The sequence below is a fragment of the Asparagus officinalis genome, chromosome 1, assembly GCF_001876935.1.
Source record: "Asparagus officinalis chromosome 1, Aspof.V1, whole genome shotgun sequence".
NCBI lineage: Eukaryota > Viridiplantae > Streptophyta > Magnoliopsida > Asparagales > Asparagaceae > Asparagus > Asparagus officinalis.
The window spans coordinates 36,956,323-36,971,540 of NC_033794.1; the positions used below are offsets into that span (position 1 = coordinate 36,956,323).

Below are 15,218 nucleotides of genomic sequence, written 5' to 3' on the forward strand. Positions count from 1 at the left end.
GTTTGCCTAAAAAAAAGAGGGAAATCAAAGAAATGGAAAACTATTAAAATGAAGAATTGTTTTTGGAGTATTTGGTTGGCTAAAAAAGAAGGAAATCAAATAAATGAAATTGAAATGATGTTAGTTGTCACCTTATTATTGGATGATGTTTGTGATTTTTTAAGAAAACTAGTTTTGGAGTGTTCGGTTGGCGAAAAAAAATAAGGAAATGAATTATAAGAAACCTATTTCCTGTAGTTTCTTGTTTTCTTTTGTTCGGTTCATTCTTAAAAATAAGAAATGAAATGAGATGAGATGAGTTGTCATTGTATTATTGGGTGATGTGAAGAAAGATTAAGAAAAGTGTTTTCATAACTTTTTGGGATGAAAATGAAGAAATGAAATGTTAATGAGATGAGGTGAATTGTTATAATATTTTATTGGATGATGTGAGTGATTTGAAATGATGAGAAGAGATGAGTTGAGTGATGTTTGGATAAAAATAATATTTTATTAGATGTGATGGATGAGTTGTTAGATGAAAATAATATTTTATTAGATGTGATGGATGAGTGGTTAGATGAAAATCATATTTTATTAGATGATGTGGATGAATTGTTGGATGGAAATAATATTTTATTGGATGTTGTGGGTGAGTTTTAGGGATGGAAATGGAGGAAATTGTGAGTTTTGAGATTTTCACCATTTCCATTTCCATTTCTTGGTTTTTAGAAAACAAACGAACAGGCCCTTAGATGAGCTGTATCATAGTGAGAAAGCCCCTTTGCGAGAAGGAAAAGTGGATGCAATATTTTTTATCTGAACCACTATAAAATTTTGTGTGTCTTTGGTTAGCTGGTTTTATGATTAGTATTTTTGCTAACTATTGTTTATCACTGTAATTTGTTCTTTTCTGCTACATCTTTTGTATTTACGCGAAAAAATAGTAGGCAATCATATTCATCCCCAAGCTTGCATCTACGCTCCAACCAATCATGATCTTAGTTTTCCCAAAGATGAGTTGACGTCAGATCAATTAACAGAAATAACTAAAATCGCCTGTCTGAGTTAACAATTTTGAAGTTAGCACACACAAACTTAATTCTACCATATCTAAACAGAATTTAGTATTATAAAACGATAATCTGATACATTCCCCTTGGAAACTAATCCGTGGACCATAATAATGAATCCCGGAATAGCCTTGCAAAAATATAATTGACTAGGATCACAACTCGTGCATGAAAAGACATATCTCACTGGAAATTCATCTATACTAGACAACAATGTTTCATAAAATATAATTTATGTTTATTGTATCTTTTGCTATTTAGAAATCCTTCTCTTAAGTCCAATTTGTTCTTTTAATATACATTAATGAAATTTCAAAAAAATCAAATATTACAACCATTTTCTGACTTCTGTAGTTTTTCACTGCCGAACTAAATTTCCATATGTGCATCATTTCCCAAATATTCCATCACTGAACAGAGATGGACATATCTTCAATTCTCAGAATTAATGCCTAAAATCATGTGATACTTACAGAAACGATATTGCAAAATGAGCACGAAACCACTCAGCTCACTTGAACAACTGGGTCTATTAGACTTAGGCTAATTAAGTTTATCCACTTCAGAATGTAAGCAACAAGTATTGTGCTATCGATTGAAGAGTTTCATGCACAGAAAACCTCCCTATGACAAGAGATGGTTTCAGAAATAAGGAATTACTTAATGCTCGAGAATCGTCAAATAACATATATAAGAACAAGCCGTTACTTGCTATGTTGTCAGATGCCAAGATACAAGGATGCAAACTTGCTCAGCCTTGATGAAATCGAAACAAAGATACAAAGCGATTACGAAACAACAGCAGTGCATTTAATATCTCAAACATACCAAGTAAAGATCAAGTAGAAACAAAATAAGATTATGCATAATTAATATTGTCATCATAACAAGTAACACAATACAGACGATTGGCTGAAGATTTATATACTTACCTCATGGATGCTGAAGAAACGGCCAATAGATGGAAGAACAAAGAGATACAAAATCCAAAGCAAAAGTTGCATAAGCAATTAGTCATTTCCACCCAAGCCAAAGCATTTTACAACAGCTAAACTTGTAGTTTGAGCCAACACAATCAGTCAGCTGTCAGAAACTTCAGTCTCTTAGATTGGGATCCGCTAAAACCTGTAAATTTCTGTAGCTGTCATCTGAGGATCTATAACCTTACCAGAATTATCCCCAGTGGAAAAGGGTATTGTCGAATGAATTGACCTAGAAATATCTTGATCCAGATCTTGACTGGGTTTCAGTACGTGCTTTGCTCCAGCGGTCAATTTGACAGGTCCAGATTTCAACCCACCATCAACTTTTAAAGAGCCACACAAAGACAGGGTCCTCGAACCTTCATTTTGAGTAACAGCCCCTGAATTGTTGGAATCAGTCACGGCCTCAGCATTTACTGTATTAGCGTGCATCTGTTCTTCTTGTCTGGGATTTGCTGAAGCAGCCATCTGGTCTTGCATTCTGAAAAAAGGTTTCTTTGCTGGTTTCATGAAACGATCATCTTTAGCTGCGGCCCTCTTCCTAGTTTTTCCAGCCGCATCCAAAGATTTTAAATATGTGAAATTAAAATTCGTTCCTCCTCTGATCATATTCTTGCCACAGGAGTTATCAATCGCAGGCTTCGATCTGCTTGTCATACTGGGGGGAACCAATGAAGATTGGACAAAAGGAGTGGATAACCCACCAGCTATAGAGGTAGTGCCAGTACAAATGGGAAAATTTATTGCTGAAGTGTGATGTGGAGATGGGAGAGGAAATATATCGGCACGAGACATGCTGCTGCGGTGGTGAGAAGCAAGTGGATCAGGAAAACATGAACAAGGAGGTCTTTGGCTTTTCCTCTGCTGTTTTGCATTTAATAACCACCGAGGAAGGTTCATTGAAGACTGAGCTGGTGATGGCTGGACAGGACTAAAAGTCTCATGATAGGAAATGGGAGGCCGAAATGTTGATGTTGTACTGTATGTAATGCCCTGGGTATGTTTGCAATGAGTAGAACTGAGAAGCATATGCTGATAAGAATTGGGATGATTGGATGCCAGCACTGGAATCTGATGCCCCATTTTAACCGATGTGATCCCTGGGATAGTAGTCAGTAAGGATTTCGAAGAGTCGTTCATCAAAGATTGTGAGTTAAGTGGATGGCTAAAGAGAGTGTTTCCCATGACTGAGGAAGTGTCATTTCTCGATACCCATTGTGGTCGATAATTAAAATGCATAACACCCAATCTCGGTGCAATAGCTGGCATACTATAGAAGTTTGACGAAGTATCTAACGGACGAACTAAATTATTTTTTGGCTTCATAGATGATGAATGTGTAACCCATTGTTGTTGCATTGGTTGATGGGAAACTCTTCCAAACTGATCACTTACTACTTCTTTGTCGATCCATATTCTCCCATCACCATAACTTTGGCATTTGTTATTTCCAGTAACCGTTACATTTGTACCCATCAATCGCATTGTCTGTTGAATATTAGGCTGAGACACATGCTCCATAGTCCTTTCTGCTTGAAAATTTACCCTGTCAATATAATTCCGTGTGCGAATATCATCCCTGCAGCCTTGACAAGATACTTCCATGATATTGTGGTCATTAAGGAAGCTTGGATATCTATCAGTTACGGCCTCATTATTGCTTTGAACTCCAAAATTATCAAAATTTCGCACATCAGCAAGATTGTATTGCCGTTGATACCAACTTGGTTGAACCTTCTGACTCAATGCTGCATTAGGAAACTTCCCTTTCATTCTGCTCACATGATCTAAACTAGTCCAAGATTCCGCATTATGAGGAAATGGATAGCCTCGGATTGAACCTTGTATAGCATTTTTCTTTTTACTGATTTCACCAAAATCAAAACTTGCAGCGGACTGTGAATGGATAAATTCCCCCTGTGAATTAAGAGGTAAACCAACAAAACCATCAACATTACACTTGTCCTTGGAGATTGGCACTGGCTTTGGTACCAATTTACACCCCGCAGAAGAGCGGAAGTCCTTGGGTGGGAGAATCTGCCAATAGGAAGTTGTCAAGGGGTCTATTGGAGGTTGAATCTGCATCTTAGTTTCCTCCTTTCTCGTGATTGAACAAGATGTTGTATTCGGTGGACTTAGATTTCTGATAAAGCTCAGTGAACCTGTTGGATCAAACCTTGAAGCAAGAGACGGGGAATCTAATGTCTTGGGGGAAATTTCATTACTCTGAATGTCAGAATGAGAACTCAGTCCCGCACTATGAATAGGCTCCAGATTCCTTGGGTCATCATGTGGATCACTGGCTAATAAAGTCTTATTCCCAGTAATAAAATGACACCCTTCATTATAACCCTGAACAGACTGGCAATGGTCCTCCGGTATGGAAAACAAGTCTCTCTTGGGGTCAGAACAGCTTGTGCTTCTGGGATTTGTATATATGGAAGGCATGATATTACTGTGAGATTCAAGCAATTGTTCTTTTTCTGCTGAAGTTTCATCTGCCCTATTTATGATATCTCTAAAAGCACTGATATCACTGGAGTTTTCCGCCTGAGCTACATCATCAGCAGCTGGAAGACTGTCTCCTTTGCATGTATTTTCTATAGATGAGCAGGTTTTGGCATGTGCATGCATGTTACTTTTACCAGACAAATCAACTAGGTCTTCTGATCCACAACAAGAATCTACTGACTTACCTCCTGTATTTGTTTTAGCACCTGCTTTCTTTGTTGATCTTCTAGTAGGATTATTCAGAATGTGATGAACTCGAAGAGCCTTTCCCGGCTCAATCTTCTCCTTGGAGGTTTGTTTCGAAGATCGTAGAAGTTTTAGTTTCCGACTCTTTGGCAGATTCTTCATATACACCGAATTCTTTTTGCTATCAACAAGATTTTTGCTATTTTTTCTAGGCAATACTTTATGCTTAGAATCTTGAAGTTTATGAAAGATATGAGCTGAAGATGCGAGCTTATTTATCTTTTCCTGAGGTAGAAACACCACTCATATCAGTACTTCTAAAGACTAAGATTATAAACTAATCTTATTATAATCTACACAATATTCAAAGTCAAATGAGAGAAGCCAAAGGACCTTTATACTGCAAGATGCTGAAACTGTTCAACGACTAATTTTTGGAAGTGTTGAGAAACCCGCAAACACACAAATCCATGCATGTACGTATTCGTGCCACACACAAAGATATGCAAATGCATATATACATCAGTTGGAGTAATAAGAGGGCCCGCACAGTCACAATCAATTGCATTATGTGTCAGATGGAAAGTAGAAGGTATTTCTCTATCTGTAAGCATCTTATGCAGAGAAGTTTAGACTAAAGGACAGGTAACAAGTTGTATATGTCGTAGACACCCTCAATTACAGGAGGGTACTACTGGAAGTTGGAACAATGTTGGTAAAATATATCCAAATTCAGAATGATTAGACTTAAACCAAACAATCCTTGAATTCTGGTTGTCTGAATCCATATTCCAACCATTTTCACCAATAGCTTCTGCTAATAGATGAGATCTAACACTGCGTATCAGAAATTTTACATACATCATAATTGTAACAGGAAAATGGGGGAAAAAGAACAAAGTAACTTTAGTTTAAAAAGAACTACCCTATGTGCATGAAAATCATCATTACCATGACGACAATTGCCACAGTTCTAACGCCATAATATTTGCAGTTTACTACAATACCAAACAGTGTACTCAATCCTCTACTGTGGGCTGAATTGATATATATTTAGTTTCAACAGTGTTTTAAAAAGTGCCCTCGGTGCCCACTGAAACTCAAATCCCCATTTTTTTAAATAAATATCAAAACCAAAATCCTAATTTTTAAACATAGTCGATCCCCCTTTGAGCTCTCTCACTCACCGAACACTTGCGTGGCATCTCCTCCCTCGCGAACCCTAATAATCTCTCTCATGAACCTCTTTCGCAAGCGAACGATCCCCCTTTGAGCTCTCTCACTCACCGAACATTTGCGCGGCATCTCCTCCCTCGCGAACCCTAATAATCTCTCTCATGAACCTCTTTCGCAGCTTCACTTGCAAGCCCTTATTCTTCTCCAACGCTAGCTCTTCTTCTCTAACAACCTCTCACTCACTTCAAACCAACTTCTGCTCCGCAACCTCAAGAAAACTTTTTGCTGTGACAAGCTGATCTTCTACTACCAACAAGCATCTCCTGGTTATTAAGGTATTCATGTGTGAGTATACTCCCACATTTAATAGTATAAGAAAGAGTGATGAATTTAGATAGGATTTTGGACCAATACTTAAAAAGCTTAAACTTTTGGGTTAAAATCAGCTCATATTGTCTACTTAAACATCATTAACTCTAGCTTGGGCTCATTTATTCCCCAAATAAAGCAAAGTTACCGATCAAAGACAGAGCCAAATTTGCGACCCTATTAAAAAAAATGAAGCCCTATATGAAGTCCAAAGCTGTCGAGAGGTCGACTAAGGTCAAATTTAGATTTGCGGATAGCTGGCATGCCATGGAGTGGAATGGAGGGCTATGGTGCAGACAAAACGTCTACTGAAGTCATATGGTGGAAAATCCACATATGTTATACTATGATTGTTGATACCCATGTGGGCGCTTCATGGTTGCCTATTCTAGTTACAAATGAAGGGGGATGTTAATGTTATTCATATGTGAGTATTGTTTCACATTGAATAAAATAAGAAAGAGTGATTAATTTAAATAGGAGTTGAGACTAGTACCTAGAAAGCTTACGTTTTTGGGTAGTTTACGTTTTTGGGTAGTTTACGTTTTTGGATTAAAATTGGTTCCTAACTTCTATTTAAAGCTCGGTAACTCTAAGCTTGTTTATTCCCAACATTGATTGTCCTTAGATGCCTTTCGCCGTCGTGTCCATAAGGTAAGGGTTTTTTGGGGATTTTTTATATTAGTCGCTTAAATCATAGGTACTTTGATATTTGTCCCTCAAATCTTCATATTTTTATACTGCCCCCAAATTACCTTAATATGTTGATATTAATTCCTCTATTTGGCGTTAAAATGGATGGAAAATATTCTGTTTTCTTCAAAAAAAAATTTGTGAAATGGCCAGCTATACCCTCTCCCCACTCCATTCTAACCTCCTCTCCCTCCTATTTGCCCTTGATCCTATCGCCACCTCCTCTCTACCCTCTCCATCCTACATTGGCCCCGCTTTAATATAGTGGTGGGGAAGGTGACCGGGCACAATAGATTGGTGGTGGTGGTGATTTAGAATGTGAGGTGATGACAGGGCCAACAGAAGTGGTGATTATGGTAATGGTAATGGTGGAGGAGGTGAGAATACCAGCACAGAAGGTGATGGAGACAGAGGATATGGTGGAGAAGATGGAGGTGGTACAAAGAATACAAACGATTATGGAGATAGTTGTAATGGAGATAGAGGAGGCAGTGAGAACATGGACAGAGGTGGAGATGGCGATGGTGAGATTGTCACGCTCTGGGCCTACAGGCTCGTTGGCGCATGCAAATCGTAGGATCCACTGAGTGTAACGCACTGTTTGGCTCAAACCACTATCAAAATTGACTAGCTGATGTTACACTTGAGTCTTTAACTTTCACTGTATAACACCTTAATTTTCCATTCTCCCACCAATGTGGGACTAAATTAGTAGGATGTCATATTTATAATTTACCACACCTTACAAAGGCGACGTCCTCGTCGCGACATGACAATTAGCAATCTCAGTATTACCGTCAGACGATGTGGACTCTAGAGAGACTCCTAGGACTCTAGAGGTGGCTCCCACCATATCTACACAGTGTAACACTTAACCCTGTATAGCATTTAACTCCACATTTCTAGCTGGCAACTACTCTGATACTATTTGTCACGTCCCGGGCTAGCAAACCCGTTGGCACGTGCAAGCCGTGGAACCCACCGAGTGTAACGCACTGTTTGGCTCAAACCACTGCTAAAATCTACTAGTCGATGTTATAGTATTTAGCTTTCACTATATAAACACCTCAATTTCCACTCTCTCACTGATGTGGGACTAAATTAGTGGGATGTTACAGAGATGATGGTGGTGGTCTTGAAGGAAGAGGTGAGAATACCAACAGAGGATGACCGCTAGTGTATGAGATGGAGGAGATGAGAAAGAGGGAAGGGTAATAAGGTAATTATCCACTCATGATTAGTGCTAATCCAACTATAATTTAGAGTTTTGCAGGGTAAACCTAACAGAAGGACTAATATCATCACTTTAAGATAATTTGATGGACTAATATTAAAATATGAAGATTTGGGAGACTAATATCAAAATACCGAACATTTAAGTGACTAATATCCATAAAAACTCTCATTTTTTGCACTTAGCTTCAAAAATCAGGTTAGTGGAGGGATAAGGTGAGAAATATAAGTTCTTTATCTTCTCTGTGGAAAGGTTTGGTCAAAGTGAAACTTGTATTTCATTTAGCTTGTATGTCTCATTTTTAGATGGATCAAAGGTTAGCTTTTGGTTAGATAGATGGTGTGCACCAAGATTTCTATCGATTTTAGTGCTAGTAATAATCACACAAATTTAATTGCTACTTATTAGAGGAGGTGCAATAGAACATTTCATACTCTGAGTTCTTTAGTGACTTGGATTACAATTAGCTCGCTAAACTGAAAGGTTTCCTCGCTTCAATGTCCATTAACTCTCAAATGGGTCTAGATATCCAATCTTGGGTATGGAGCAACAATTAGAATATTTGGTTAAACTAATATGTTATTTTTGAATGACAGAGGATTGTGTTGCCCTATAGAAAAGTATCAGGGATTTTAATCAATGTTTGAAAAAACTTTTTGAAACACGCTTAGAACTCGCCTCAAAACTTTTTGAGGGCTAAACACTTTGAAACTTCAGAGTGAAACTATTTATCCATTGAACATAATGCCTCATCGTTAAAGCATAATTGAAGTATGCGCTTTGCACTTCATAAAGCGCTTTTCTTTAAAGCACATGCTTTAGACATGATAGAAAGATATAAAAGGATTCTTTTGACTAACATTAAAAATGCGCCTATGTATTTTCAATATGACCATGTGAATGTAAATAAAATATATGTTATGCATGTAGCCTAGTTTATTGTGATTTTTTTACACTTCACATAATTAATTCTTATTTATTAATTAGGACATGAATGTATATATTTGTTAATTATTACACCAACATATATTATATGTTCATAACTTTTACAAATTTAAAATTAAAATACTTAAACTCATGAAGCTTATGCCTTACGCTTTGAAGCTTACGCCTCCCTTTATCAAAGAGTAGTGTTTTGCTTTGCACTTCCACTCTTTTAAACATTGATTTTAATTACTCCCTCTCCTTGAAAAGAATACCAAGATTTAATGTAGTTCAGTTGATCAACTTTGACCTACATCCATGAAGCATAATCAAGGTTTTAAATATCGGTTATCGGGAATTTATCGGACGACCAAAATTCTTATCGGATAGCGGAAATCGGGGATATATCGGGGATAAGTAGTATTTATCGGAGTGATATACTAGATGGTGTATATATATAATATAATAACTAAAAAATGTAATCTAACCATGCTTAATGAAATATAAACATACCAAAATGTAAATCATCATGTTTAGAATCACTAACCAATTATAGAAAGCAAAACTTGCATCTTGACTGCACGATGAAACTATTCGATTGCATAGCCTTACTTATCGGCCGATAATCCCGATAAAAAAACCTTATCGGCCGATAAGTACCGATAACGCCGATAACTCCCCGATAACTTGCCAAAAACGATAACCGATTAAAAATCCAAGTTATCCTATCGGAGAGCTCCCAAATCCGATAACTCGGCCGATAATATCGGTTATCGGCCGATATTTAAAACAGTGAGCATAATACAAGAAATTTATTGTGTATAGGGAGAACTTTACAAGAGGAATCACTCATTTCCTATCTCTCAGTCTTACATACATAGCAAATCTTATATTCTCTCCAAAACTCTATTCTCCCACATCTTTTCTTCTTAGTTATTCACCAATAATATAAGTTTGTATATAGAGTAATCAAATGTTATCCTCTAGTCTAACCTCCGAATTTGAATAGGATACAAACTCCATATCATATTGAGACCCAATATTCTAATCACAATAGTCCTCTAACCTTATCCAACTATATAAAGTTATTAAAAAAGTCAAAGACGCAATCCCAAAAATATCCATCTTAGATTTAATTTCCAAATCACCTTGATGATTGACCATTGTCATCTTGAATCTTTTCCTCTGCGGTTAGCATCTCCTATTACTTTGCACTTCAAATTGAAATGCCCGCACTCTTACCCGGAGCACCCCTACATCACTCACCTGAGACGATCTAGGTGTGCTTTTCCTACTCTACCCTATGAACATGATGTCGTCTGTTGGACTATACATGAACGCTCGTTGTCCAACAAGTCCAATGTAGCCACCTCCTCCATGTGTGTCACTCGCTCGTGTCTACTTGCAAAACTCCACCTAATCTAGCACCATCCTCATGCTACTTGCATTAACCATCTTCTGTTCCTGTCCTATGATGACTATGAATGCATGACTACAACTCTACTACTAAAACAATGTTCGACTCTTGCACATTTGTCTCACCCATCACATACTCTTTTACATTGTCTACCGTCAGATCTGTCTCCCCATCACCTACAGAAACTTTCTCATATCTTCTAACCAGTCCAGGCATAATATAGGAAATCAACCCCTTCTGTCGCGTTCAGAGCACTCAAAAATCTAGAAATCATCTCCTATATCATCACAACCCCTACAATTTACTAATCTATGCACAAATTAATCAGTTTCATGGGATTTTATTAAAAAACCCAATCCAACTCCTCAAAAGTCCATAACACCACATAGAGTCTAAACACCAAATCACTAATCACAAAGTGATCGCTTCCCTTTTCACATGTGTTTTACTTTCTCTATCCTCACAAGACTTTGAATTTTTCTCTCAAAACCCTAAATGAAGAAATCGTCATGTGTTTAATCTCATAAGATTTCTCATGTGTTCAGGTTCACATGACTTCTCATGTACTCTAGTACTTACATTTCATGCCAAAGAGCTCAGATCCAAATCGAGAAAAACTCGCTACTTGCTGCTGAACTACTGTCTCCTCCGGCTTTTGGCACTTGCTGCTACTCTTCTAACCTCCAAAGATCCTGCTGCAGGAAATCATGGATGCTCCTTAATGGCTAGCTATGTAGCACGGACACGGATCCGACACGGCCATCCGACACGCCGACACGAGGCAAATCCTAAAAAATACATAGGATACGTGTGTTCAACACGTGTGTCCGACACGGACACGACACGACACGGCTTCATGTTATGCGTGTCCGTGCTTCATAGATGGCTAGACACCTCCATCGCTCACAAAATGGACCTTTTCTCAATAATTAACTTTTAGTCCCTATCTGAGTATTTGAAATGTGCATTTCTAAAATCATATTATAGTGCTCTAAATTCTCAGGAGCAACTAAAGGTGCATTTCTAAAATCATGTTACAATGTTCCAAATTCTCAGGTTCAACTAAAGGTAGAGGTTAGAGATATGTTCACCAGTTGATTGTTGATTGTGAGCTTTTTGAAGAAAGTTTTTCCTAAAGTTTTTCAAGTTATTTCTCTTTTTTGTGTGTTCTCGCTTCATGTGTATCGCAATTGTTTGGTTTTGGCCACTTTTGTATTGTTGTGAGGGTAAGTGGGCCAAATTTAAAGTTAATGGGCCTGAGATAAAGGATAGAAAGTAATTTTTAACACAAAAACTTAATCTATTAGGTATTAACCCCAACTTCTATTTAAACCTATCACTCTTTTTACCTTTTCCAATATCCAGTATAGGACTATATCCACATATGAATCCTTAAAATTCTCCCCTTTCATTTGTAAATGGAAACCCACAACCACACATTGGTCACATGGCTATCAAACAACCGTAGGATCTTCCAACATATATGGCACAACATATATTAACTAGGCCACTCCCTATATAGTCAACCTCCATGTCATCCACCTTATGGCATGCCAACTATCCTCAGACCTAAGTCAACCTCCAGACGCTTTTCGGGCTTCACATTTAACTTCACATTTTACTTGAACCACATCCTTTAGCTCTGGTACCATTTTTAAGTGAGTAATCGCTCAATCTAGAGTAATGGGCCCTAGATAGAGGCTAAGGACCAATTTTAACAAAAAAGCTTAAGTTATCAGGTATTGACTCAAATTTCCATTTAAACCAATCACTCTTTCTTAAATTTTCCAATGTGGCTTTTATTTCTTGTGCTTCTTTGGGTTGTTCAGTTAAACTCTTATCAATGGAATATAAGGGTAGTTACTCACCATTATTTAAGTTTTTTCTTCAAAAATAGATCGTTACTTACTGTCTTTACTAGTTATTGTGGACTATTTATTATATAATTACTATTACGATTACTATTACTATTAATTATTCATTGTAATTTACTAATTTTAATCATAATCAACAATAATAACTAGTAATTAACTTAGTATTTTACATACTTACTATAGCGTGGTACAATGAAAATGTTCGCAAGTCCCTTGCAACTTATAGTAACTATAACCCTCTTAAGTTGCTTAAAATTTTCTAAAATTAAATGTTATAAAAAAAATTCACTGGAAAGAATATTATGAAAATTATTAAAACTTTCAAAAATATAAAAAAATTTAAAATCATAAAAATAAAAAATACTAAAATTTTACTAAATTTATCAAAAGTTCTAAGAAAATAATCATATAAAATAACAAAATAATATTAAAAGAAATTTAAAAATTCTAACATATATAATCTAAATATGAAAATAAATAAATAAATCTCTCATAATTTATTTAAGAAATGTATTTTTGTAGAAATTACAAAAATAAAAAAACATCTAGAAAGATACTTTTGAATAATGAAAAAATTTGTTCTATAAAAAAATGTAAAATTTCTTAAAAGTTAAAAAATTACTTTTTAAAGGACTGAAATATGTAAGGAAATACAAAGAAATTTAAAAGTTTTCAACAAATAAAATTTTTCTTTTATATCAAAAGTAAAACCAAGTTGATGTGAGAAATTGCATCTAGAACTAAGCAACTATAATTGCACTTTACAACTGCAAGTTGTAGAATTTTAAAATTGAACAAATCAAGGCAATTGTAATTGCACGCATTAACAATAAATTTACAATTGCATGCAACTATTGCAACTGCAGTTGCATGATACCAAATGCCCCTATAAAGAATCCATAACAAGCTTCAAGAATAGCCATAAATATCTTGAGAAGTTTGCACCTTCCTCAAGAAGCTTGGCATAATTATGTCAAGCTTGGCTTATTAACACTATGCTCTATTCTGTAATACCATCTCACTTACCTCTTACAAACTTCGCACTAAAAACAATTTTCATCCCATTAATTGCAAATATGCACGGATTAATGTAGAACTCTATATGGAGTTCACACACCTAACTCTATATGGAATTCACACACATTCAATTATTTCAAGGCTTTCTTCAACATACACCAGTTTGAGATGCCAAATAACTAGTACATTCATAGGTGTGACTCAATTCCTATTAACAGACTCCAATCTATTATTGTCACTGTAACCATACACATTATCACTCTACATCTAATTTACTAAAGTATTTCATACACTTACTACTATTTTGAGTATTTCCCACGATTTTTAGCACGTCTAACTTCTCGCTTCTTCTAGAGTTTTTATTTATAGACTACAAGATATATATATTATATATTTCTAGGCAGTTGATCCTTCTAGATATCTCTCAACTTGCAACTTAAAACTCAAATTTTAGCATTACTACATATGCCATTTAGATGCAAGCATAAGAGTGCAGCAATACTGTTAACAGAGTTGACATTGAGGAAGCACCACCCATTTCCACATCAACGAGAGACTCCAGTGTAACAATTTAACGGCTAGATATTTCCAAATTATAATGTTCTCACTTTATATCAAAAAACGATTTACTTTTCAGAGAATACTTAATTTGCCTAATAATCTGCTTAATCCTCACAGAGGTCCCTAGCTTTTGACCTCATGATTCTAAATCAATAAGTAAATCTAGCTACTAGTATTAGGAGGGGAAAAGGAGGATGTTATAGGACACAAGTAGAAATGACTGATTACGACACAATCATACACATAAACTTCTGATTTTGCACACAGAAAGCTACAAGTACGGTTGGCATAATCAAGATTAATTATGCACAGGAAACCCGATAAAGTTTTTAACCCATTTGTGGACATCTGAGTTTGATACTAGTTCCTCCCCTAAGGAGGATATATAGCAGATGCATCATCTATCATCCAAACTAAACAATACGCATCCAAGACCATGCAAGTATCTGAAAACCGTATCTAATACGAATACTCAAAGTTTGGAAGGGGGAGGTGGTAGCTGTGGCTTCAGTTTGGGGTACTTTGAACATGCAATGTCACCAAGATTTCATTCACCGAAAAGATTCTCATCATTGCAGCTCTACCTACTATCTCTACTAGCTACAAAATGGGTCATCACATCCTACGCACAATACCAATGATGTAAGGAAGAAATGTGCAAAAAAGCTGACAGTACCATTATCTGAGACCACCCAATGCTTTCACAAACACTTCAAACAGCAACCCAAAAGAGCTCCCAAAATTATTGGTGCCCTGCGAGTCTACTGTCCGCTGCATTGCCAAAAAGGGTGGGGTGCAAAAAAAAAAAGTCTACTACGTATCCACCGACCCTATAAATAAGCATAATTTCATGCGTAATATCACACAATATTTACTCAATCTCGGCGAACTCAATCTCCATTACGCGGAGCATCAGTCGCCAAAGTTCCCCTAATCCAAGCTAATGCGTATAGCTGGAATCTAACAACAGTTAACTATGTATATCTTTACTGTGCTAGATGTGAAGGAGCAGAAAAATGAAAACAAAAACAAAATAAAAATAAAATAAAATAAATAAATAGTACCTTTTTCGAAGCACAGATCTCAACCTTGATGAGCCTCTTTTTGATTATTTTCCCTTTCATCAATTTCTTCCCCTTGATCTTTTTCCCGTCTTCAATCACTTTCCCCTTTTCCCTTCTATTAATTCCCTCGCCTTCCTCTTCAACGCCGTCAGAATCA

The 15,218-nt window shown here is 36.3% G+C and overlaps 1 protein-coding gene across 1 annotated transcript; it reads right to left on the reverse strand.

Annotated features, from left to right (window-relative positions):
• LOC109822861 lies at window positions 1,885-15,212 on the reverse strand. Its single transcript, XM_020389124.1, has 2 exons — window positions 15,062-15,212; window positions 1,885-5,017 (listed from the first exon to the last, which is right to left on the reverse strand). The coding sequence occupies exons 1-2, from the start codon at window positions 15,119-15,121 to the stop codon at window positions 2,171-2,173; spliced, it is 2,907 nt and encodes a 968-aa protein (XP_020244713.1). The 5' UTR covers window positions 15,122-15,212; the 3' UTR covers window positions 1,885-2,170.